At 29.7% G+C, this 27,048-nt stretch overlaps 5 protein-coding genes across 9 annotated transcripts in view; 2 read left to right on the forward strand and 3 right to left on the reverse strand.

The window, feature by feature from the left end:
- Positions 1-641: 641 nt before the first annotated feature.
- LOC108692042 lies at positions 642-4,828 on the reverse strand. Of its 3 annotated transcripts, none has more exons than XM_018200141.1 (6): positions 4,779-4,828; positions 4,286-4,576; positions 3,833-4,179; positions 1,941-3,563; positions 1,664-1,808; positions 642-1,590 (listed from the first exon to the last, which is right to left on the reverse strand). In XM_018200141.1, the coding sequence occupies exons 2-6, from the start codon at positions 4,521-4,523 to the stop codon at positions 1,439-1,441; spliced, it is 2,505 nt and encodes an 834-aa protein (XP_018055630.1). In that variant the 5' UTR covers positions 4,524-4,576; positions 4,779-4,828; the 3' UTR covers positions 642-1,438. The 3 variants fall into 3 exon arrangements, with proteins under 3 accessions (XP_018055630.1, XP_018055632.1, XP_018055631.1); XM_018200143.1 differs by having other exon boundaries at positions 4,286-4,550; positions 4,779-4,805; XM_018200142.1 differs by lacking the exon at positions 4,779-4,828 and adding an exon at positions 4,663-4,722.
- Positions 4,829-5,997: 1,169 nt separating this feature from the next.
- Positions 5,998-7,902, forward strand: LOC108692048 (60S ribosomal protein L24). Its single transcript, XM_018200153.1, has 5 exons — positions 5,998-6,066; positions 6,196-6,271; positions 6,440-6,525; positions 6,604-6,765; positions 7,578-7,902. Exons 1-5 carry the CDS (start codon positions 6,062-6,064, stop codon positions 7,711-7,713), a joined length of 465 nt encoding a protein of 154 aa, XP_018055642.1. The 5' UTR covers positions 5,998-6,061; the 3' UTR covers positions 7,714-7,902.
- A 308-nt stretch (positions 7,903-8,210) lies between these two features.
- LOC108692056 (lambda-crystallin homolog) lies at positions 8,211-11,172 on the reverse strand. Its single transcript, XM_018200160.1, has 6 exons — positions 11,043-11,172; positions 9,834-10,021; positions 9,427-9,635; positions 8,883-9,040; positions 8,638-8,780; positions 8,211-8,542 (listed from the first exon to the last, which is right to left on the reverse strand). Exons 1-6 carry the CDS (start codon positions 11,078-11,080, stop codon positions 8,322-8,324), a joined length of 957 nt encoding a protein of 318 aa, XP_018055649.1. The 5' UTR covers positions 11,081-11,172; the 3' UTR covers positions 8,211-8,321.
- Positions 11,173-14,533: 3,361 nt separating this feature from the next.
- On the forward strand, positions 14,534-21,979 carry LOC108692040 (nuclear factor NF-kappa-B p110 subunit). Its single transcript, XM_018200138.1, has 18 exons — positions 14,534-14,819; positions 17,437-17,583; positions 17,744-17,898; positions 18,003-18,166; positions 18,247-18,385; positions 18,496-18,637; positions 19,018-19,122; positions 19,213-19,324; positions 19,405-19,532; positions 19,640-19,858; positions 19,946-20,013; positions 20,119-20,358; positions 20,434-20,557; positions 20,775-21,019; positions 21,094-21,249; positions 21,315-21,425; positions 21,504-21,740; positions 21,852-21,979. Exons 1-18 carry the CDS (start codon positions 14,723-14,725, stop codon positions 21,960-21,962), a joined length of 2,700 nt encoding a protein of 899 aa, XP_018055627.1. The 5' UTR covers positions 14,534-14,722; the 3' UTR covers positions 21,963-21,979.
- Positions 21,980-22,177: 198 nt separating this feature from the next.
- LOC108692043 (FAD-dependent oxidoreductase domain-containing protein 1-like) overlaps positions 22,178-27,048 on the reverse strand; it is a 7,534-nt gene continuing 2,663 nt past the window's right edge. Inside the window, exons 1-8 of one of the 3 annotated variants that reach the window (XM_018200145.1) lie at positions 26,120-26,161; positions 25,561-25,704; positions 24,424-24,726; positions 23,751-24,251; positions 23,353-23,498; positions 23,157-23,243; positions 22,858-23,011; positions 22,178-22,432 (exon numbers count right to left, since the gene is read on the reverse strand). In XM_018200145.1, coding sequence (XP_018055634.1) covers positions 22,178-22,432; positions 22,858-23,011; positions 23,157-23,243; positions 23,353-23,498; positions 23,751-24,251; positions 24,424-24,726; positions 25,561-25,650 — 1,536 coding nt within the window. In that variant the 5' untranslated portion in view covers positions 25,651-25,704; positions 26,120-26,161. Of the gene's footprint in view, positions 22,433-22,857; positions 23,012-23,156; positions 23,244-23,352; positions 23,499-23,750; positions 24,252-24,423; positions 24,727-25,560; positions 25,737-26,119; positions 26,162-27,048 lie in introns of those variants that run through there. The other 2 variants (XM_018200144.1, XM_018200146.1) reach the window with 2 other exon arrangements.

Below are 27,048 nucleotides of genomic sequence, written 5' to 3' on the forward strand. Positions count from 1 at the left end.
TATACCGATAGTATTAGACTGCATTGAAACTCTTTCTCGCTTTCGCGAAATATCAAAGATATTCAATAGAGAGATATTGATTTTATTTTAAATTTCAAAAATGTATACTATTTCAGTCAGAAAACACTATGTATTCGTAATCTTACATAAATCTTATATATTGATCTTATATATCAGACCTGAGCCAGGTTGCATATCGATTGATTTTGCCATTATCTCTACCCTTTTGTTTCACAGCATTTAAACTGCATGGAGACATAGGCTGCTTTCCATTTAACACTCACAACGTTCGTGGAATCATTCATTTTTGTTATTTATCAAATGTTAAACAAGGACAAACGATACTCGCGAGCATTGCAAGCGTTAAATGGAACAGCCATAGAACGATCGAATTCGAAGATATTAGCTATAAACCATTTAAGGGCCATAGGACTTTGAAACATATTGCCCCGCGTTCACTGTTTACAATTTTATTATTATTTGAATGTTAGAAAATCAAAAGTAACTCTTCAAAACCTGCTCCATGTTATGTATTGACACTGACGAAATATTATTAAAGATCATCAACCCTGGACAAATTTTCGGCGGTATAAAAAGGGCTCCAACAGCTTAGAAGTAATTGAAGAACGCTAACACTATCGTCAATTGATATAAATTTGCTATTATTAATATAAATATTAATACATTATTAAATTCATGATTTTTTTACATAAATGCTCTATAAATAAATATGCATATTTGTAAAACTATAATATCCTATATTGCCGAAAAATTACTATTTTTTCTCTACAGTTATCATCTCTGTTGATAACCAAACTTCGATGATAACACTGAAATCATAATTTTAAAGAAAAACCGAATATTATTGAGTTTTGAATGCATGTACACCAACATAAACACGTCTACAAAATTAATAAATCATAAAATTAGTACAGTATTAGTACAGTTTTTGACTTTTAATTACTTCAATACTAACAAGAATGCGAACTCTCGTAAGGATATCGATCTTTAATATCTTGTTGATGATATCGATCTTATATAAGATCTATGGCATACAAATGTTGAAAAAAAAAAAAGAAAGCGAAGGAGCTTAATATATAGTGCAGACAAAGCTATAGATTCATAATCATGTGAATGGATCAATGCTTGTTTTATCACGCCACAAAGTGATCTGTGTATCAGCACAATTCTTATGAATTAGATCGCGAAGTTTTCAAATTGTTCTCGTATTATAGCAAGCGTCTCTATTGAATCCATTATTAATTAAAACGAAATAATATGTTCTCTTGATGGTACACTGGAGAAGATGTCGGCCGAAGTGGATGTGTTCAACTGCGATGTGCGCATTTGGGACGTATATGTGTACATATACTTAATTAATATATGTGTACATATACTTAATTAAGCTGAATTATAAAAAATTGAATAATACCATAAGTTAATCTTGATCAAACTTTATACATTTCCCAAGTTCTTTCTCTGCTCGTTTGAGCAATTTATCACGCCCCCTTTGTTTGACTCTTTTCTTTTTACTCAACTTTTCCATCCTATCTTCCGCTATCTTGTCCCAATATAATTTCTCTTCATCTCCTGGAAAATTAGCACATAGAGTTGGTAACAAATATATTCGTAATATGTAGATATAACTTCTAAATACTTTTACCTTCTAAAATAGTTAAATGTCTTCCTTCGTAACTCTGCTGTGTAAATGTTTGCGCAGCTTCTGCTGTATCGCATCTTATATAGGCTTCACAAGAATCAACTATTACATCTACATATTTTACACAATTGTTGTCTTTTAACTCCATCTGAAATTTTAAATACACTTTATATATACACTTTATATATACACATATATAATACTTTACATTTATAAAGTTCTTATTAAAATTAAAGATACAACATTTAACTAAAATTTTTTTTTTCTGATATGAATGTACCTTGAAACTTTGCGTATCTGTGCAAGGCTCATCCATTTCAATTTTTACTATAATTCCTGGTGCATAATTAACGCGTCCACAAGATTTTTCTTCAAATGTTTCATTATCATTTTCATGTTTTGATTTATCATGCAATGTATTAATCTGTCCAGTTTTATCGTGGTATCCATTTTTTATAATTCCGTCTCGTTCCACCTCAGCTTTTCTCAAATGCATTTTTAGCTGTTTCATTTTATAGCGTTGCAAATCTAAATATCTATTTCTAAGACGCTTCCAATCTAATTTTGCCATTATTTGCAATCCTATTTTACTACAAATATCATTATCCTGAATTTTACTTCTCTTTTTTCTATTCTTTTTCTTTTTCCTTTCATCACTAATTTCCTCGATATCGCTATTTCTTGTGCCAAAATCATTTGTGGAATGTTTTTCAATTTGTAATAAAGTATTTGCCTCGTCATTGTCATCGCCTTCATGTGGATATTCCAATTCTGTTTCATTTTTATTTAAATTTATCGCTGATTTTCGACATTCCTTTTTTACTGTTTCTCCATCGTCATCTTCTGTAGTAATTGTATCATTTATTGTAAGTCTTCTCTTCTTTTTTTCTGTAACTTTATTGCGATTTTTATTCGGAATCTCTTGATTTTCCATACTATTTCCAGTGACTTTGCTGTCCCTTTCGTCTTTAATATATGATTTTTCTGGAACAAGTTTCTTTTTCTTTAAGCTTTGTCGACCATTATTACTTGTATCTGTTTCGTCATCGTAGGCATTAGTTTTATCTTCAGAGTCTTCTTTTGGCACCATTTCTTTCTCGTCTTGCTGATCTATTATTGTACTTTGATCTACAGTTTTTCTCCTTTTTTTTACTTTAACATCATTTTCATCTGCAACAAGCGATTTTTCCAAGACATATTTTTCTTTCTTTGAACTTTGTCTATCATTATTATATGCTACATCATTGTCACAAGTATTATCCTTATCTTTAGATTCTTCTTTTACTTTTTCATTTTCGTTCTGTTGATACGTTATATTTTGATCTGTGGCTTTTTTCTTTTTCTTGATTTTAATGTCTTTTTCTTGACTTTCATCTGCAACAAACAATTTTTCCGAAGAATATTTTCTTTTTTTAAATTTTTGTTTGCCATTGTTATCTGCCGCATCTGATTCATTATCAAGAGTATTATTCTTGTCTTCAGATTCAGATTTTGATATTTTCTTTCCTTCATCTTGATCTATTATATTTTGATCAGCAATTTCCTTCTTCTTTTTCTTAACTTTAACATCGCTTTCGTCTGTAACAGATTTTTCCAAAGAATATTTTCTTTTTTTAGAACTTTGTTTGTTAGTATTATCCCCTATATCTATTTCACACATATTATCTTTAATCTCAGTTTCTTCTTCTTCTGTCGTCAATCTCTTTAAACGAAATCCTTTACGGCCAATATTTCCCACTTCATTGGGTGCTTTTTCATTTTCATTATCTTTCAATCTTGTCTTAGTTCTTGAATTTATTACTTCAACTACTGCATCTTTATTAGGTTCATCAAATGTCGTTATACTTAATAACTCATTGGGAGATATATATGATGGCAAAACACCTTTCTTTTTCCGGAATGTCTGTAAAATAAAATATTAAACTATATCATACTACTAAGTGTGATGGAAATTATAACTATAATCTTCTTCATCTAATTATAGGACCTATAAATAGGTCTTATAATTATATTCGCATTAGTTGAAATCCCCTCAAAATTTTTGAACTTAAAATGAGATAGATATATATTTGGATGTGTTGAAAAGAAAAAAAGCAAAGATGCTGAGTGTAAAAAATGCATGCAATACAGACTTTATATTAGGCAACCATTGATAAATACTATTTCTCTTACCTTAATACATTCTTCAGCACTGCTAGGCTTATCAAATTCCACAAATGCAAACCCTTTTATCTTCCTATTGCTTCTGTAACGTGGAATCGAGACATATTCTACTAACCCGTATTTAGAAAAAATAGATATCAACCAGTCATGATCTGCATCTGGAGGTAAATTTTGTACATAAATTGTACATTGATCAATATCTTCCTTCTTCTGAATTGATGTTAATCGACAGACCTTTGTGCCATCCTCTGATATTTTCAACATAGTCGATCCCTGTAGAGCCTTAGCTATCCTGTTTGTGTCTGTGGTCAGCTCACGCAACTTATTAAATCTTGTGAATACTTCAAGGTCCACATCTAAAAGACCAATATAATTACAATTAGAATTTCGATTTAATATGATTAAGAAAAGATAATTAAATCAAAGAATTATCTTAAACCACAAAAAAGAAGAAATACTTACAATGATTTTCTTTCAAAAGTCCTGATAAATAACGATCCTTGTTCAAGTTAGCGTCACTGAAATAAAACTCCATTTGCTTAAGTATCGAGGCATGCAATGCTTTCTTTCTCAGCCTTGGTTTACCACGCGAAATGCCTGGCTTGTTATTACGTTTAACTGTATCGACTACTGGTTCCTGTATCTGAGGAACCGGTATACTTTCCGAAGCTAATTCCATATCTGATTCCTCCATCACCATTGTATTCTCACAAGAACATACACCTTCCTAGCAAAATACAGTGTTCACGTGTACTGCAAGAAGATTTAGATTAAAAGTTGGTGTTCGAGTTAATATATACTTTATATTTTATTTATACTAAGTTGTATTTTATTCATACCAGTTGTTTACAATGTAAGTTAGATTACGAAACCACAATATATACTGTGACGAAACTTCGTTAAAAAACGCATACAATCTTTTTCTTTTGATCGATGGATTATGAATTTCACTTACAGAAATCGAAGAACCACGCTTCCAAAAAAACGCATACAATCACGTTCTCGTTCTAGAATAGTTCTAAAATCTTTTGATTGATGAATAGGCGCAACAATCGCAATAGTAGGGCTGTTTCATTTGTGCATTTTATCATATGACAAATGTGTACAGAACAGAAATAGTCCTCGGATATTTCTATTTATATATATATTTATCTATTTATATAGCCAATCAATAAGCTTGAAAAATTTGTGCGACAAAAACGCATGAAATATCACCTGTAGGCATGAGGTCTATTCGCGCGTTGTGGCGCGTTGCTTACACTTTTTTACACTCAGAATCTTCTTTCTCTCTTTTTAACCGAATCTATTTCATTTTAAGATCAAAAATTTTTGAGGATTTCAAACAACGCAATAGAATTATCTTAAACCACAAAAAAGAAGAAATACTTACAATGATTTTCTTTCAAAAGTCCTGACAAATAACGATCCTTGTTCAAGTTAGCGTCACTGAAATAAAACTCCATTTGCTTAAGTATTGAGGCATGCAATGCTTTCTTTCTCAGCCTTGATTTACCACGCGAAATGCCTGTCAAAGGTATAGTATATTGGAACAGCTAATCAAAATTGTACTCAAATTCACTCTTCTACTACACACTACGAGAATGCCACAGAAAACTTTTAGGATGGAAAGTGAAAGTGAAAAATTTCAATTTCAATAGTAAAAATTTTCACTTTTCACTTTCTATTCTAAGGATAAAGTTTCATGATTGATACTCAGACCTAATTGCGCACAAGCCAATCATAGTGCTAAAAAAAAAATAATTCAAAATTCCCTATGCAAAAGTCGCTGTGATTGGCAGTGAGTAATTGCTACAGTGCGCAATTGACTCTTCGTAAAATAAGAACATTGGTAAAGCTGTACATTCATTGGATATCGCGCGTAGCATATCTTATATTTGATATTTGTCGAAAGCGAGAAAAAGAGTTCTAGAGCAGTCTAGTACAGAAACAGAAAACAGACCACTACATTACATTTACATCGTGCTTGATATAAGTATTAATTAGTAACTTTCTATCGATTTATCTTAATTTCATGTATAAACATAATAACGAGATAATTATATATTCGAATATGTATTCCTTAAAAAGAGAGAAAACGTAGATGCTAAGTGCAAAAAGTGCAAGCAATATGAACAGATCTAATGGCATTTTGCCTGTTTGCACATCAGCGCATGTCCGTGGAATTGCACGGGAAAATCGGCCATTTTTGTTGAACGCGTTTCTTTGCAGCGTTTCAATATGAAGTAAGTTGTGGTTTTTCATGAAAAATATACATCCGATGTTCTCGGTGTGATCCCATTGTACGCAGGAGGGAAACATCGTGCAACACACCAGCATGATGTCCGTAATTAATTCATATATGATATTTCCAGGATCGGTTTGTGCGCGTACAGCGGGTACAAGATTTATCCGGGCCATGGCAAAACCATGGTCAAAGTTGACGGAAAGGTGAGTACCATTAAGATGATAATGTAATATCGACAAAATAATGATGATATAAGTAGGATAATCAAACATTATGACTCTGTAACATTTCCCAATGTCGCAACACGTCCTGTATTTCTCAATCATCTGTTATTGCACGTGGCGTAACCAATTTTAGTCTCATTTCCTCAGACTTTCACCTTTCTTAACTCGAAATGCGAGTCCGCACACTTGATGAGGCGAAATCCTAGGAAAGTGACATGGACCGTTTTATACAGGTAAAAATATACATTAAACTAGTGTATGATTTCTCGAACTTTGAGTTATTATTAATGGAATTGTGATTTGCCTTTCAGACGTAAACACAAAAAGGGTCAGGAAGAGGAGCAAACCAAGAAGAGGACGAGGCGTGCACAGAAGTTCCAGCGTGCAATTGTGGGTGCTTCTCTCACAGATATCTTGGCTAAACGTAACATGAAGCCAGAGATTCGTAAAGCTCAACGAGAACAGGCAATCAAGTATGTATTCTTTCGATTATCTATTTTCTTGTTAAGAAATTAATTGTTTTAGAGATAATTTAGATATGATAGTAGATCTGTTCACATTAGTTATACTTTTTATTCTACATCTTTCTCTCTCTCTCTCTCTCTCTCTCCCCCCTTCCAACATCTGAATATATATATTTTTTTGTATTTTTAATACTTTAAAATTTAAGTTTGTTTGCATTGTTCTTTTTGCATTCAATCATCTTTGCTTTCTTTCCTTTCAATATCTGAATATTTATCTTATTTTGAATGTAACATTTTTAGGAATTTCAAGTAACATGAATGACCTATTATATTAAATAGTAAATATATAGGATGTTTTTTCATATATTTACACCCATTAATGATAGATTTCTGAGACCATTTTGAGACAAAAATCCTAATACTAAAGTCAAGGGTGCAATAATTTTTAAATGATAAGAGTTTAAAGTTAGCTAATTGAACTGTCTGAAATGTGTATGCTCGGGCATGACATATTGTACAGTACAAAGAGTTTAGAAAAAGAGAAAATAGAAATTGATGCTTGAAAACATCAAGAATCTGCTATTAATGAATATCATACGAGGTCTCAGATCTGTAGACATCTGTTCCTCTGACAAGGTTTATTTTGCTACGTCAGATTTCAGAACGTCTTAGAATAAAACTGGATTGCTTCACCCAGAACTGTATCTTGCAATTACATTGTCTGGCTTTTGCGGATTCATACAATATTATTATATTGGTGTAATATTATTATCTAATGTTATAATAATGTCGTTTAATTGATTTTGTTTCCTTTTTCTCAGGGCTGCAAAAGAACAAAAGAGAGCTGCAAAGGCGACAAAGAAGGCTGTTGCTCCTCCAAAAGCGAAACAAGTAGCAAAACAAAAAGTTGCTAAAGTGACGCAAAAGTCCGCACCTCGCGTTGGAGGAAAACGTTAAAGTCTGTAGCTATATAAATAAAATAAAATATTATTTCATTTTGACTTATGTTTTTAAATTATATAATTAAAGAAATAATTTTAAAATCGGTAAATTTCAAATAATACATGTATCTCGATTATTAATATGTATATATACAACTCGTATTTAATTTTTACAATCAAAAACAATATATCTTTTACATTTAATCTGAATAAGAATAAGACTACCGTTTATAAAACAGATACATCTATATACTTATGTAAGCTTACTTTTTTCTGTCTGCAACAGTAACTAATTCAAATTAAAATATAAAAATATTGATATAAAAGATTACTGAAGATTTAAATATAGAAAAGTTTAATATAAAAATAAGTTTGGTATAGAGAGACTAATTTAGAATTTAATTTTAATATTGATTTTTACAATTGAAAAATATTAATTATTAAGTAATTTAATTTTTACATCTAACATCTTTAAACATTATGAAAAAGTAACGAATCATTACTTTCCTAGGTAATTTTTATGAAGTAATATGTCCAACCCTTCTTGTATGTAATTAGATATGTCTATTTTATAAACAATTTCAATGTTAACATATCAATTGGATATGTACAATACATAAATTTTTATTGTTTTGTCTGTTCCAATTCTTTCTTAAGTATAGACAATTTCGTCAAGGCGGTGTCTCGCCATGCTCGTCGCTTCTGCAATTTGTCGAGCGGACACATCTCGTTCAATTCGTTGCTGATCTTTTCCACTATCTCACCGACGAATCTGGGGATCGGTCCGAAAGTCATGCTCGTATCATAAATCGATTTGTTGTACGTTTCACAATATTTCTTCATTCCTATAAGATACGTTGCAACGTGAATTGCATTCCCATGGCAAAACTTCGTTTAATTATTATATACAGATAATTCTTAATTATCTGTATTGGCTCACCTTCGGCATTCAAATGCGCGGCCTCGAACATACCAATGAAAGCGTAACGCATTCCGAGACCTTCGCTCATCACTGCATCAATGTCTTTTACACTTAATACTCCATCAGCTACTAATCTCCAAGCTTCATTTAACAGTGCATATCTATTGATATGATTCTTACATGTGAAGTGTCAAGAAATAGTCAAACGATAATGATAATTTAAAAAATGGTTTTGTGCAAGCAAAACACATCTGATTACGTACTGTATTCTGTTGAGTGCAAAACCATCAATCTCTTTGTTCAAAACAACTGGTTTCTGACCGATTTCTATCATGATAGCCTTTGTTTTCTCAGGAATATCAGAACGCGTCCATGGGGCTGGCACAACTTCAACGAGTGGCACGTAATAAGGAGGATTTACCTGTATTTATGATACTATAATGGTTATCAAATAATGTAACCGATGTAAATAATCAATATTTTTTTGTCGGATCTTATTAATTTTTGAATTATTTAGAAGACTGTGTCAGTAAGATTGAATTCAAGAAAAAGAAACAAGTATATTTGTTATCTGCATCAGAAATTGAATCTCTGTAATTATAAACTTAATATAATCTTATAAATCTTATAATTTTATAAATTTGTTTTTTTCGGATATAATGTAATATAAATATGAATTCTTATACATAAACATTAATTTGCTAATTGGATTTGTGCAACAAAGATTTAGCGGAAAAAATCTATTACATACATTATATACATCTATTATATACATTTTATATCATAAATAGTTCGAGAAATACGTACAGGGTGGGAGACGATAACTTGTTCACGGTGTTTCAGCTTTTCGCTGAAAAGAGACGGGCGGAACGTGGATGTTGAAGATGACAGAATCACCTTGTTATCTACGATTTTATCAAGATCGTTGTAAACTTTCGTCTTCAAGGAGAGATTTTCTGGCACGCATTCTTGGATCAGTTTTGCTTCCTTCACAGTCTCCGTCAAATCCGATGATCCTACAATGAATCCTTCATTAAATTCCGTGACTAATGGAATTAGAAAGATCAGGAAAGCTATCCTATAATATCAACGATAAAAAAATCGATATTATTTTGAATCTTTCAACATGTAACTAGAAGTCATTACACTTTACATAATCATTTTTGGATTAAGAGATAAGAAACATTGTTGTAAATTAAAAAGAAGAGACAAACCCTTTATCAATTTAAATTGCTGATCCGCTGTCAGTGTACCACGGAGAAGGCCGCTGGTTTCGAGACATTTCAATTGCTGACGGATATCCTCCAATGCATTCTTAACTTGATCCTGAACAATATCATAAATAGTCACCTGATATCCTACCCCGGCGAAGAGCATCGCCCAACTGCGTCCGATTAATCCGCTATAATAATAATATGACAAAGGAAATAATCTTATGAAAAGATATGAAACTTACGATATTTAATTTTAAATCTGGAATGTAATCTCGCATGTTACGATAAACATTTAATTTTATCCATTCTCGCGTGTTATGATGTTTGTTTCATTCCGTTAGATATAACTGCAAGAAACGTTGTTTACCACGTATTATCTTATCTCGTAATAGTGTAAGTTACAAAAAAATATTACAAAAAAATACAATTAAGAATTTTTCTTCAATGTTCTCGTAAAACATCAAAATTTGATGGTTTTAAAAAAAAATTGATGATCGATTAATAATAGTAATATAATAAAATATTGAGAACAAAATTTAATTCACTCATTGACATTTACTTTTTAAATTGTGAATGTGACAACTCTCTTATTGTTGAATGTTTTTCTTGCTTATTTTATAATGTGACTCACTATACGCGATTAGTAAAAAAATATAATAATTTTCCTTTCTAAACTTATAGTTTCCGCTAATGTAGAATCAATAGTGAAGGTCAATTTTATAAATTAAAACTTTGCCTTTCTTTATATCATTTATAATGTTCTATAAATAAATTTAAACTTATTTATGAAAATTAAAAAAATAAAAATTATAAAAAATAATAAAAAATAATTATTTTCATAAATAGTAATTTGTACAGCAACCGCTGCTTCAGTCGTTAAAATGACAACTTAAAACGCATTTTTAATAAAACTTTTAACATAACAATTCGTAAATAATTTTAAAAAAGGATTAAAATTATGAGGGAGATTTTTCAAATAATGTAACCAATCCAATACACTAAACTTACATCAGAATAGCAATATACTCTGTTAAAAAATAGTAATTAATCATAATCAATTACCATTATTTGATATCGATTTGTAAGAAGTAATCAATTAGCAATTGTTGAAAAATCGCATTAAACGATGAATGTATATTGCATAATTATTACAACTTGCAGGTTTTAAATAATTTAAATTACAATCTAAATTAGAATTAATTATATTACCTTCCAATAATCCCAATTTTTTCATTTTTAGTTGACATTGTTGTGTGTGGACCGATTAAATGTCTACAGGGAAAGCGTCTCTTCGAGTCGTGTAACGAGTGGAATTTAACACTCAGATAGCTCGAAGGTGTCCACAGAGAGATATATATATTTGTAATCAGTCTCCCCACCATATATATGCTAATCAAGTCTTGCAAGATATAACCGTGTACTGAAAGTGCTATCATAGATGTTCGCCACATCGTTATCTTGGAGAATAGACATTACGATTATAGTAACTAAGAGTGAAGTAATTTGATCGATAATCATATTTATTTTTGCGAAATTAAATGACTTCTTATTCTGGAACTTCTTTCTAGGATAAAAAGTATTTAAATTCATTTAGTATACGATTATTTATAACTTATAGTCAATTAGTTATAGTCAATTAGTTGACATAAATAATAAGTTTTTAAAAAATTATTTTGATGGCTCTAATTTTTTTATTAGAATCGGCATTGTAAAATTATATATATAAGATTTCAAAATTTTTTGATGTTATATGATTAATAATAATTTTTTGCGATCTTTTATTTTATATAAAAAAAAAATTAACTGTTTAAGAATTCAGAAATTTTATTTTGAATTATTTAAATATTGCAATAATGTTGATTATCTAAAGTGGAATTTTCCGAAGTTTATGCTTTCAATACTCACACTTAAGATAAGAGAAAGATCAAGCAATAGCAATACCAAACTTTATTTTTCAATTAATATATTATATATTAATATTGATTAAATTAAAATTATATTTAATTGAATAAATTTGAAAATTTTATCTGGAAATTCGATGGAAAATTCGAAGGATTTGTATAGTAAGAGCGAATGAATATATTTAATATTTGTGAGAATAATTATTAAAAAAAAATAAAATAAATGTATTCTTTTTACTCATTCACACAAGTATTTTAACGAATAAATGAATTAGGGAAAGACGTAACATCTACAAAATTCTTGTAATATTATAAGAATATAATAAGAAGTACTCATGATCTGCACTTTCACCGAGTAATGTTGACGTGAGGAAAAGTACAGCGTCAACGAAAAAATTCCTGTAATTCATTTGATTATATATATGTTGAAAACTGAAAATATAACATGTTACTAACGCTAACATGTCATCTTTTCAGTTTTCTTATTTTATTTTTTTTATTTACGACTGCATATCATTTCTTTCTCTTTTTACTTTAACAAAATTTTTACAATTAGCAGATAGCAACATATCTGTCTTGTTGCTGACATGTTGCTTGTTAAGGCTGTAATCAAAATCTCGCTACAAATGCTTTTGGATCAATTAGAAAAAAGAATTTTATAAACTGACTAATTAAAAAACGTTTCAAAGCATTAGCAGCATCGCGTTGATCATATTATATTCTATCTAATATATATCATATTGATATTCTAAGTGTGCATTGCAAATAATGTTTTTAATACTAAATATATGTTACTACTAGAATTATAGCAACTGAGTCCTTATTTGTTGGCAACTTGATGCCAACTTGATGAACCTTTACGATATAATAACATTGAGTAGCAATTTGCCAGCAACTTTAAAATCGTCATCAATTCGTACTATTGCTCGTATGTTGCCATAATAATACGCAGCATATATTTCCAACAACGCAAAAGATAACATTGACTAGCTATCTTACTGTTAAACTGTTGATAATACATATATACATTGTTGTTTGTATGCTACAATGTATATTCGAAATCGTTGAAGACAAATCTACGACGAAGTACAGCGTCACTGGACTATCTAGGAATACATCTTTATAATAAAACTGTTGTACAGTTTCATTATAAAGCATGAGGCCTGTCCAATTTGAACTCCGGAAGCTAAAACGCAAAGCCATCGACGCAAAAAAATTCAATGTAAGATTTCGGGGATTTTCGGTTAAGTATTGATAAGCATCTCTGATATGAGTGACGCTTATCAATTTCAGAGACTTTAGAGTTTTTCCATGAAATCTTACATTGAATTTTTTTGGCTCCGGAGCTCAAATTGGACAGGCGGCCTGTTATAAAGTCTCATCTATTCAATTTGAATTAATTGCTTAATATATTAAACTTTGCTAATGAGATTAATCTAAATTATTTTCATATTATATTAGTGGGAAAAAGTTCGTGGCGTTTTTCCCGTTAGATGGCATTAAAAAACTTGAACTTTTTCCATATCTAATATATTACAGCATGAAGAAAAGATTAAGAACTTGTAAAAGAGAACCAATACAACTGCATTCGAATTCATTTTTCACGCGAGTGCCTCAACTAATTGTCAACTAATCGTCTTCTATTTTCTCATAATTGTAGATGAGTACCAATTTTAATAATCTAGAGGTGGCAATTTAAAGTATTAGAAATTTATGGAAACGTCTCCGCATCTATGAAAATCAACAAAATATAATGTAAAAATCGGAAAGAAAAGCAAGAAACGGGAAATACAATGTATGTTTCGAAAGAGAAGACAAGAAAAGAAGACAAGTAATATAATTATATTTCTATATTAGTGCGGCGTCTTAAATGATACTTTATATGCATTGGAATTAATTACCAGCATTTATATTTTCTTGCGTTTCAGGTGTATGCAAAATAAATCTGATATCCAAAAAATTAAAGTTCCCAGATAGTCAAGCAAGATTTAAGCATATAGAACAAATTGATGCACTGCATGTATTGTTTTCAACTTGTCAACAATTTGCTATCATTGGAATTTAATGTAAAGTGAGTTAGCATTAGGAGGACAAATAGATTTCATGAACAATTTACGAAATTGTAAGAATTATTTTATTGAGACATAATAAACTCGTCATGTTGACAGCAAACTGACGGCACATGACGGCCATGCACGCATGATGACAACTTGCCAGTAGTTTGCTGAATTCTATGGAAGATATCCGAACAACAAACAATTTGTGAAAACACTTTGGCTTTAATTTGGTGAAATTAAACGCGGAATAAGTGACAGCAAAATGGCAACATATTGCCCTATTTGGCTATTTGGGTTATGTGTATCGAGTTAAAATTGATTAGTTGTTTGCCGGATTCATCAGCTTTTTAAAACGCATTGTGAATATTTACTGTTCAATTAAAAATCTGAATAGAAAATGCAGTTTTCCAATTTAATCTAATCCAGTTAAATTCAATTGAATTTAGTTGGATTCAATTGAATAAAAAAAATTTATTTTATTTAAAATACGCATTCGAAGAGATGAAATTTTAATCCATTTTAATTCATTATCTGGGGGATTACCCCTACAGCGTATAGCGCACACTTTTCTCGGGGCATCGCAAGACACGAATACGTCCCTATAATTACGGGAAATCCATGTATACGCTGCGTTGACAAACGATTGGTCGGCACACATGATAACTCCGGGGAAGAACCGAGAATTATTGTCAAGGTTATGCTGTTGACGCATTCAGGAATTAAAGGCAGTCGATTATGCGCGCCTGGTGAGTAACAAGTTATCATTATATCGCAGTGTTGTCGGGACGATAGTCCGGCTTATAGAGTTCTATCGGCTGTCAATCTACAAGCCTCGGTACTCAGTGGCATTGACGTGATAGACCATCACGCAACTCAACGCATTCCTCGAGCCGCATCTTCTTAGTACGAAGTGAAGAGAATCGCCGGAGAGATGCCGGACGCGTACGAAAATATTAATATGGCGATGCGCAGCATATTGACGACTGGTGTTATTGGAGATAATGAGGACCCGTACTTCCAGTTTAACGGTAATACGAGCACGCGCCCTGGCGCCGCGCGCTTTTTGTTCTGCGTCCGAATTGTCTGAAGAGTGCTAGGATATGTGTTAACACGACTAACAATTTACATCAATAATGCATTGTTGTGTCATTATACATATTATTGCAGCATCATTAATCACTATCAATCAGTTTCGCATCTTGACGCTTGGTCGCGTGACATTCACGTTTTCGATTAGGATGATCAGATGTCTAGTTTTTTCGAATTTGTACCCTTTTTTTTTTAAGATCTCCATGTCAAGTTTTCAGCGTGTTCGGGGTGTACTTTTTTTGGTATTTATTTTGAGAATGAGGATACCAGAAGCTATTAAGCCTATCGCACATAAAGTATAGCAAGCTAATTATTAGATCATTACTATGTATCTGTGATAAAACTATTATATAAAATATTATATAAAAAGTATTATATAAAATCATTTTTCATTGATACTAAATACATGTTTTTTATCATTCTTAGGCTTTTTAAATGTACTCTTTTTCTTCTATTTTAGAGTTCAAATATATTACATACTTATTTTGTATTAGTTAATTTAAAATATCTTTTTCTTTTGCTCTACTTTTGTACTACTTTTTCATCAGGAATGTCTTAGTTTATTGAGGTTAGATCTGGTCATCCCATGTTTGATTGTTAGTACAAATCCCAAATTATTACAAACAGTAATAATTTGTAAAATTGTTTACATTTCAAAGAACTTTGGTTATCATGTAAAAAAACAATCATACTCCCTTTTTATCTGTAGATATCGGAAATTATATTGGCCATATTCAACAAAATGTTTTGCAATTGTTGGAAGTTTTTTTCACTGAGATAGAATATTATTTCTCTAGATTTAAAAGTATAATCTGTTAAGTCTAGTATAATTTGATCATACGAAGAAAACTTTTAACATTTATAAAATAAAAGTATGTGGAATGCAACTTTTTATTACAAGTCTGTGTGCTTGAATATTTGATCGTTTTTATGATCAGATTATATCCCTTTATATCATTAATATTTTATATTTATATTTTAAGATAAATGTATTTACTCGGTACTTATTTTAATATCATTTTAAATAATGTCTTAAAATTTTAATATAGCTCTGTGGCTGGAATTCATAGTTGGTTCTTATATATAAGATAGTCTCTTAATTAAGTACAGTCTCAAGATATTATAAGCCAATAACAGAATTATATTAGCATCTTAAGACATTTAAGATGGTCTTAAAATAAAGACTATACAATACTGATCTATGATTAGTTTATGATATTTTAAGAATATGCTTGAAAGAGTTTTAAATATAAGAATCAAGTATATTATGAATAATAAAAATATTATATTCAAAAGAGATTTGTCCAGATAGAATAAATATTATTTGGGTATTAAAAAGAATACCAATTAATAAAGGGGTTGAAATTACAACTTTTCAAACAAGGTTTGGAATTACAACTTTTTTCATATTTAAGTAGTGCTTATCTAGAATGAGTGCAGAAAGTTTATTATAGGAGAAATTTTTATTAAAAAACAAAAGAACTTTATGTGGTCCTGATCTTAGATTAGAAGTTACATTTTTTGGCTATATAAATATCTTTTTCAAATAGTATTATTTTTTATTTTTTATTTTTAATATATTTTAATTATTATACATCTTTTTAGGTAAAATAATTTTAAGAAACATATAGTGTATTTTATTCTTTATTTATAAATTGTCAATTAATTCTCAATCTTGATTGAAGGTTTCAAAGAATAAATTATAGGTAGAAAGCCAACACAGTGAGCCAGCACAGGCTATTGGTGTGCAAGAATATCATATATTTCGAAATGAAAATTAAAATTACAGACGTTTCGACTTTTATTATTGGATCATCTTCAATATAGTTTTGGAAAAAATTCAATTGTGTAAATTTAAATATGTACTTTATACCATGATTTATTTTAAGAAGAATAATTTTTCCAAGTTTTATAGTTATTGCATACTTTTTTTTATAGTTCGTTTGACTTTTCGTTTTCCTTTTATTTATTGTATTTCTTTATTGTTTATTCCCCCACTAGTAATGATAATTTCGTTTTGACCTTTTCACACACTTTTGAAATATCTCTGTACATACGTCTTAAATTATCTGATCATCATCGATATGTATTGTAAATGTATCCAGTTTCTTTAATATTTTTTGTTAGTACTTTGTCTTATTACAATGTACATTGTAGATAATTCATTTGAATATTCAATTAAATATGACAAGTTCTATATTTATTATATTGACGAAATAGTAAGCAGTCAGTACATATTTAAATTTACACAATTAAATTTTTTCAAAAATTACATTTATTTCATTCCGAAATATATGATTCTTACATACTAACAACCTGTGCTGACTCGCATTGACAATTAATGTTTCCTTTTTAAAAATAATTTTTTGAAAATATATCCCTTGTACGAATACTTTTGCATTCACTGTACTTTTTGAATGTGCCTTGTATTGTATATAGTTATTAAAATGAGTTATGGGTGGAATCATTATTGTTAATTAATATAAAGATATTTATTTTGTGTACACAAATAAATTAATTAAAAGATTTTATATACATGTATTTTGCATCTTCCAGATTTAACATCAATGGGTAGTACAGATATTCTAAGTCCATTCAGTAGTTCTGGATCTCAAGGAAACATCAGCATGACATCGCCTATGTCGACATCCTCGTCACCTATGCATATCACAGATGATTATATTAATCTAACAAATGCAGGAGGTATGCATTCTGATTTCAAATTGTCTGAAACAACTTACTAATACTTGCTGAATTATGAATATTTAATATTATTATATAATTTAACATTAAACTCTTTTCTGATGTTAGTGACAGTTATTTTATTTGGAAAATGCATATCAATTTTTTTTTAACTTGCTAGTAATGATACTTGGTGAACCATATCTCAGTATCATGGTGCAGCCGATGGAGAAATTTAGATTTCGATACAAATCCGAAATGGTGGGAACCCATGGAAGCTTGCTCGGTGTATATACTGGACGTAAACGAAATAAAAATAACGTACCTACAGTCAAGGTAATTATGTTGAATTCTATACAACAGACTTATTTATAATATTAATATGGAATTGTTTAAACTAGTTTCTTCATATCTAATGATATCATTACTCATATTTTCAGTTACATAATTATTCGGATAATGCAATCATACGTTGCACATTAGTTACAACTGACGAAGACCTGAGAATACCGCATGCTCATAGACTAGTGAGACGAGTAGATAGTGCGGATATAGGGGATCCACATTATATGGAAGTTTCGTCTCAAAATGATTTTACAGCCGAGTATGTTTATACCTTCTAATATAATGTTAAACATAGTTATCCTGTTTCATTCTTTAGTCAGCATTATGCTCGTGTTACAGATTTGTTGGTATGGGCATAATACATACGGCGAGAAGACATGTTAAAGACGAAATAGTACGAAAATTGCGCGAAGAAGCTCTAGAGAAACTGAAACGTTTAAATATAAACGCTACTCTCAATCTTCGTGATGATGCGCAGGTAAATCTTAATGCCATTTATCAATTTGAAAATCATTTTACACAATTGGAATATTTTTACCTTAACAAATAAATTAAATGTTTTTAAATAGTAATGTACAATGATTACAGATTAAATCTGATGCTGAGCAATATCAAAAAACTATAAATCTAAATAGTGTTTGCCTTTGTTTTCAAGGATTTATCAAAGATCAACATAATATTATGAGACCGATTACAGCAGCGGTTTATAGCAATCCAGTCAATAATTTGAGTAAGTTTTAATAATTTATTGCAATACAATTTGTTTTAAAGAAAGATTTATCGAGAAATTCTATTTTTTATTTTTGTATTTTATATACATACACAGATTCCCGAAATTTGCGAATTTTGGGACACCCTATATTATATATCGCTCATTTGTACTACAATATAACTAAAAAAATTATCATTTTTTTAGTTGCTTACAAAAAAATCAGAAACGAGAAAGAATATTCTTATTTTTCTGTAATCAGTTGTTACATTAAAATTGTATTTTTAAATTAATATAATAAAATTTTAATTATTTAAATCTTTTTTTATATTGTTTTGTGTATAAATGAACACAATGTGAATAATAGAAATTATGTATAAAGAAATCATTAATTTTAATAGAAAGTGCACTAACTGGAGAACTTAAGATATGCAGAATTGACAAATTCACTAGCAGCTGTGAAGGTGGCGAAGAGGTATTTATACTTGTGGAAAAAGTTTCAAAAAGTAAGTGTCGATTTTTAGCATTTCAGTTAAGTATGCTTGCCTATAAATACCAATATACATATTGATGTAAAAAAACGCATTATATTATAGAAAATATAAAGATAAAATTCTTTGAACTCGACGATGATGACACTGAAATTTGGATGGATTATGGTCGTTTTTCGGAATTAGATGTCCATCATCAATATGCCATGGTATTTCGGTATGTAGTACATTGTAATTAGCGCATTTAAATATTTTTTTCTTTCATAACGCGTATGATTAATTGTGTTGTATTTTCAGAACGCCACCATACAGAGATCGAAATATCACTTCTCCAAAGGAAGTTTTCATACAACTAGAACGTCCTTCAGATTCATATTGTTCAGAACCAATCAAGTTTACATATAAACCAACTGAGCGTATGATAGGTAAATTAATAATAATATTAAATATTCTTAGTTATCTGTTATATTCTGAGTTTTTTCTTTTTTCATTTGCCTTTTTCCTTTTTTTTTTTTAAATTTTATAATTACAGGTAGGAAGAGAACGCGAGTCTCTCATTCAAATAGTGCGGAATTGACCCAAGCATTAACATTTAATAATGATATGCTTTTAAATACACCATTAAGTTCCACCACAAGTTCGCCTTCAAGCAACGACAGTGCCGAAATATCTAAAGAAATAAAAAAGATGTTAGACGATAGATGTTCTTCTAGTGAGTTTCGTGATTTTGTCGACCATATAAATTTAGACTGTAAGTATTTGTTTTTATGTGAATAAAAACATTCAAAAGTTACATACATGAAAAACATATTGTGTTTAATACAAATTATTCTTCTAGTGTATGAGAAATTGTTAAACCAAGGCGGCGAAGATAAGTTAACTTATGATAGTGCGCCGAGTAAAAAGGCTAGTATTAACTTCAATATGTTATTTACAAATTTCATTATCGAAATTTCTTATTGCATCAATGTTATAGCTATGTTATCAAGTCTGAATTTTATATTTCTACAGGACAAATTGTTCGCAAAAAATGTTATTATTGATACGATAAAGAATATGAAAATGAAGCCCCATGAAGTAAAAGATATTATTAAAATATCATTCAAAGACAGAACAACTTACGGAGATACGCCATTGCACTGTGCGCTCCGATATGGACAAAAGAACAATGTAAAACGTATCTTAATGCTTATGAGCACTCTAAATACAGATGCTGAAGAATTGGTGAACATTCGAAATAGTTCTGGAAAAGTAAGTTTTTTTCAAAAATGCTAGTATATTTTATTTAATTACAAAAAATTTTAATGTATTGTAATTATATTCTAGACTCCGTTGCATTATGCTGCTTCGCAAGATCAACCAGAAATTATACGAGCATTGCTCATGCTTGGAGCAGATCCTAATATAACAGATCATTATGGACAAATGCCATTACATAGAGCTGTAAAATGTATTTATTAATTTAAAAGTATTTAAAATGAACACTTTAAAAAAAATTGATTAATTTACCCTTAGTACAATATTTTGATTCAGAAGTAGAGATAAAATGTAATTCGCAATTGCGAATAATATATCTCAGCAAATATTGAATAATGATAATAATAATTTTATCCTACATATAAGTTTATTATATTAGATTAGAATTATAATTAGAATTACAATTTTAGTTCCTGAAGCAGAAGGAAGCATTGATGTTTTATTAGCTGAAAAAGATGTCAACATCGAAGCAAATACAGACTGTGGATGGTCACCTTTGCAATTAGCTGCCCAAGCTGGCTCGTATCATGCAGTATGTTCTCTCATTAAAGCTGGCGCAGATGTAAATAATACTGACATGACCTATGGAAGAACTGCCTTACATATAGCAGTCGAAGGAGGTCACAAAGACATTGTTGAATTTCTGTTAAAAAATGTAGGATTGAATATTTGTTGAAAATGTTTTTATATAAAAAATCATGTTACTAATATTCTTAATTTTCCGAGCAGACCAAAATAGATGTAAACAAGAAGAACTTTAGCGGAAATACAGCATTGCACACCGCAATAGTTACACCAGGGACAAAAGCCAAAGAGATATGTGCTCTTCTAGTGAAATACGGTGCTGATCCGCACATAAGGAATTATAATCGTGAATCAAATAATGTACGTACGCTTATCAATATCTTATAACATTTTGTTTTTATTAAATTTGATTATCTTAATAATAGGTTGACGGAGAACAGATACAAGATATAAAAATCGAAGTGCATTCAGAAGATGAAAATATGGAAGAATGCAATGGGCAATCATCTTTTGACTTAGCATTAAATAAACCAGACGTATGGAAAACATTTCATGTTGCCTTATTGATATCATTATAAAAATATACACATTCGTCATTAAAAAAATTATTGCAGATTTTACAACTCGTCTCCGGTCAAAATGATATGTTAATAAATAACACGATAAAAGAAGAAAATATAAACGATACACAAAAAGTTTGGATGGATATAGATCAAGAAAAACATTTGGCAAGCATTTTAGACGAGACAAAAGGATGGAAAAAATTGGCGCATTATTTCGACTATAAGTACTTAATGAATATCTTTAAACAGACATCCAGTTCGTCATTACTCCTCTTAAATTATATCGCTGTAAGATTCTCATTTTCTCATCGAATATTTTACGCGTTATTTTGTAATCTTTATATACATTCTCATTAAGATAAATGATTCAATACTTATGTAATTTTTATTTCTTTATAGATACAAACTAATACATCTCTCAGTGATTTGAGAAATATATTGCAAAATATAGGTGAAGAACAAGCTGCAACATACATGAATCAAATTTTATCTATGAAACATGAAACGTGAAATTTGTATTCATTTTATATGTACAATTTATTGTTGTAAAATATATTGTGTTATTACTATAAAAATTGTATTTCAATGAAACTACTACATTCAGATTTTTTGATAAAAAGGTACCTAAATAATTTTTAAATTTCGTAATAATTTATATTTACAAATTTATTATATATTTATATAATACAATCAAATAATAAATAAAAATCATTATTTTTTATTACCTAAAAAACATTAGCCTCTCTCATAGGTTCTGATGTTAAGAACCTATCGAAACTTAATTTGGACAAATCTATAGTTGCAAAACGATTTTGAAGAATCAACTCTGATATCGCACGCCCTACTGCGGGTGCTTTCTGGATGCCATGTCCACTAAAACCAGTTGCTATGAATACATTGAGATGATAAGGATGCTGGCCAATAATACCATTTTCGTCAAAAGTATTGTATTCATAGTATCCAGCCCACGAAGATTTCACCTGATTCATAAAAATAGAATATACATCATTAGGAGAAAAGTTTATGTGTGTGTGCGTGCGTTCGTGTGTGTGTGTGTGTATGGAGTGTATAACTTCATTAACTGAAAATCGATCAATAAAATTAAATACACATGAAATTCGATCAAGGTGATTTTCCGCCTAATATTTGTTGATTGAACTGAATTTGAACTTCTAGAGCTTAAGCAAATTATGCATCGATTATTTATCGTTCTTGAAATGCAGTCCTAAACCAATCGCTCAATAATTTCATAAAAAATATTACTAATCTTTTTTGGCACAAAGAATCACTTTGATTGAATATGGCATATTTATATGTTTAATATATAACTTTAACACATTAATACACTTAGTACTTCTGTATTTGTTGTCTGTGTATGTTGTTAGATAATGAAAAATAAACATACTTTTAAATTTTCAAATGCCGGTACTCTGTGAGCGAGTGACGGCCACACTTTATTGTCAAAAAATTCGTGATCGACATCCAAGTTCTTAACTGATGGCTCCTCATCTGATTCTGGTGATTTTCCGCCGATAAAATTACCTCCTAAACCATCGCGTCTGGAATTTTATTTACATTTTACAAATCATTTTATTTGTTTATTAATTGTTTAATTTGTTCTCTTTATTAATTGTTATCTTTATTAATTGTTTAATTTATAATAGAAGAATATATGTTATACTTAAAGAAAATTTGAATTCGTACCTAAAATATGTACCACTAGGATCAATCGTTAAAGGTGTATTTAAGCCAGGTCCATCAGGACAATGGAAACAGTATACATATCTCTTTCTGCAAACGAAAATCATTTTATTATTATTTATTTTATTATTATTTAATAATAATAAAGATAGAGAAACAAAAAGTAGTAAAATTCGAGTCTTTTTCATCATTAAATTACCTGGGTACAACTGGTAAAGGTACAGATAATAGGTTTTCGCCTGTTCCGATATCAGCCAATTCGGCTACATCGCCACTAAAAGCGCCTGCAGCAATAATAGCTATAGCAAATTTTATTGTCTTAATCTCACCGTCGTTTGTTTTTATCTGACAAAATATGTTTATCTATTAGATATTATTCTACATTCGTAATTGAACTTCTTAAATGTAGATCGCATGGAATTGATTAATCCATATAATAAATATATTTATTGAGTAGATCAAATGATCGACTTCATGCAGTTTGTATCTAAAATCTTTTATAACTGAACAACAACGAATATTTTATATTGATATATAAATAAATAAAATAGAAGGAATATATGTGTGTATATATATATATATATAATGCATACTTACGACTACGTTATTTAATCTTTTCAAATATTCCATATTCTCGTCATAATTTCCTAGAAGTTCCCTATATTGAAAAGCTTTGACTTCAGCATTGACATATTGAGCACCCAAATAACTAGCTTTTTTCTTGAAGGCACATAAGAGAGACCATGGATCGAACCATCCTTCTTTTTCCAACCCAAGACAACCTGCCACAATCCCATCGGTATTTATCCAAGGGAACATATGTTTCAGCTTCTCTTTAGTTAGAACGACATTTTTTGCCCCTAAAGAATTCTGCAGCTTAGAATTCTGTATTAAAGTCTCAACGCCTGCCTCAGTTGCCAATATCAAGTAGCCATAAGGATGAAAATTAACGTTGATGGGCGGCTCTCCGGGGATACTCAAATGTTCATTAATATTTCGCAAAAATTCCGCGCCATATAGTGACATATGGATATTTTCTTCAAGAGAAAATTGTTGACGTAAACCACCCACCGAAAGAGTCGTGGAAGCCTTAGTATACTGAAATAATATTTAATTAATTATGCATTGAATTAATTACCAAACTTAATAAATTATTAATCCAAAAAAGATATTCAGAATATATTAGAAAATATATAAGATATATTAGATAATATATTAGATAATATATAAAACATAATATAATATATTAGAAAATATATAAAAATCTTACCGTAGGATCTTTCTCAACTACAACAACACTGAATTCTTCTTTGTAGACTTTCTGCTTTAACCAATATGCTATCGAGCTACCAATTGCTCCACCACCAATGATAAGCACATCACAAGTAGAAGGAATTACTTGAGGTCTTTCCCAAAGCTTTTCGAAGTCAGAATATTGTCTGTTAGATGATAGTACATGTTTCAATAACTTCCAATCTCGTTTTATATTTTTCAGGAATTTTTCCTGTGGGGTGGTAATGTCGACAAATTCTTTGTACTTTTTCGTGTCATCATTGCTTTTACTCTCTGAACTCTGTAAATTTAATATGACATTATGTCCAGTTCAATTTGTTCATATCAGTCTTCGACAAAAATATTCGTTTCTATCTACACAAAAGACAAATAAAAATGGTAAATTTTTAACATAAGATTTCTATCTTTCTTCATGAAATATTTTATATATATATTTACATGTTTTAAAATTCTCACTTCCGACTTTTACAAAGCACAAAACAAAGATTCACCGCTTTACTGTTTATAAAATACTTACAATCATTTAATTACTTTACAGCATAAAAATACAAGTACGACTGCTTTTCACAGTTAGTTTTTATTTCAAAAGCATCTTAAGTAATATCTTAAAAATGTCCTTGTGATTGGTTTATGACATCTTAAGTTCGTACTTAAGACGGTTTTAAATATAAGAACTGATTATTAAAATTATTCTTTCAATTATATTCAAATTCGCGCGTCGCTCTATCACGTGTCGATTACGCTCCATCGGTAAAGTAAATTTCCTAACCTCAAAAACTTTTTGTTTTCAACGCTTCGTTCGCAATGCCGAGCGACGATTTTCATTCCAACCATAATTTTCTGCTTCTTGCTACTAAAAGCGTCTTCGTCAAAATCTGTGATGAACATAAACTAAATTTCCAATTATATTCAGTCAAACATAGATTCGCGACGCACAAATTACACTTAACATCGCGATGAGAGACGTCACGTCGCTTTGAGAGGGGGCGAATGTTCGACGAAATTACTAAGAATCATCTATTACATTCAATATCAACAAATTTTATTCATTTGAAATGTCATCCGTCAGATCCCTAACCTCCAATCGTTCCCGGTCAATACACGCGTAACTCACCTTTCTTCTGAAGGAGTTCATAGATTGAACTGCCGAGCACTGTTTCAGCAGATTCGTGTGCTTCTGCACACGTGTTAAGTGTCGCAACATCCTCGTCAATCGTATCTTGACTGATCCGACAAAGAGACTACTCCTCAGTTCACTCTTTCTCCAAGAACATTTACAATTGTTTATTAGCCAATACCGAGTCAGTATTAAACGAAAACAAACAGTTATCCGTTTGTCAATACGGACGAAGTTGTCGACTCACGATATTTTTTTCTATTGCAGATTATACATAGTGAAACAAGAAATTGCAGTTTTTCTCGCCAATTAAAAATGACGTGACCGATATGCGCACGTGTATTTTAGACACGTGTTTCAATTGATAGAAGACAAACTATTTTTTTTTCTGTCATTTATTTTCGAGAAATTAATATGCCATATTAATAGAAAACTTATTAATTGAAATATTAATAGACTATCCTAAAGAGATAAACTTTCATATTGCTTCGATTTATAATTATTCAATTTACATATTTATGTAGTATGATATCTGATAATAGTAGTATATACCTACCTTCGTAATACTTTTTGTAGGTTAAAGCAGATTCCGTCTTTCCTCTCTTATTTTTGATTTACTATTATGAAAAATATTAAATTATTTAGATACGCAACTGATTTATATTTTCCATATATTAGACTTCTATAGCAGACTTCTATATATTAAATTATTCGATAATGAACTATTTTTATAATTTTAATTGCTAATAATGGATGAAATAATACTTAGCGAAGTATTGTATTCTTTTGTATGCTGCCATGCTTCTGTTCTTAATCTATAACAGATAAAAATCTATTATTTTTTTCATAATTATCTAACTGCATTTTTTCAGTTTACTCTACGCGATAAAGAGTCTATATTTATCAAAGATATCTTCGTCGATATATCATAGTAATTATTCAGCAGCGTTATCTTTCTTGAGAACATACTTATATAACCAAGTTTTAACAATTTTCCTTGTCTGATTGCAATCTTCAAATAATTAAAAGTTAAAATAAAAGATGAATAATTTTGACAACCTGAAGAAGAAAAATAGAAAAAAAATACTGAAAGAATAATTAACGAGTGTTTTTATCAAACATAAAAGACTATCCAATTTTTATAGAAATTTTTTAACATTATTTCTCCGCCTTTTGACAACAGAATAATTAACTATATGCTTTTTAAAGTTTAAATAATATAGCTGTTCTTCAATGATTGGAATAGAATATAAATATTCTCATTATAAAATATTTATAATACAAGAAATAATTCTAAATATTATTAGAAACAGAGATTTGCAAATATTCAGTGATTTATGCATTGCTTTACGTACTTTTATTATGTTCTTCATGTAATAAACCATTCGTACTTTTCACATAAATTAATTTCTGTTAAAGGAAATAAATTAATGTGTTTAAAATAATTCAAAATATAATTCTTTTATTGATATTAATTCTATAAAA

Source organism: Atta colombica, unplaced genomic scaffold (assembly GCF_001594045.1).
Source record: "Atta colombica isolate Treedump-2 unplaced genomic scaffold, Acol1.0 scaffold58, whole genome shotgun sequence".
Classification (NCBI taxonomy): Eukaryota; Metazoa; Arthropoda; class Insecta; order Hymenoptera; family Formicidae; genus Atta; species Atta colombica.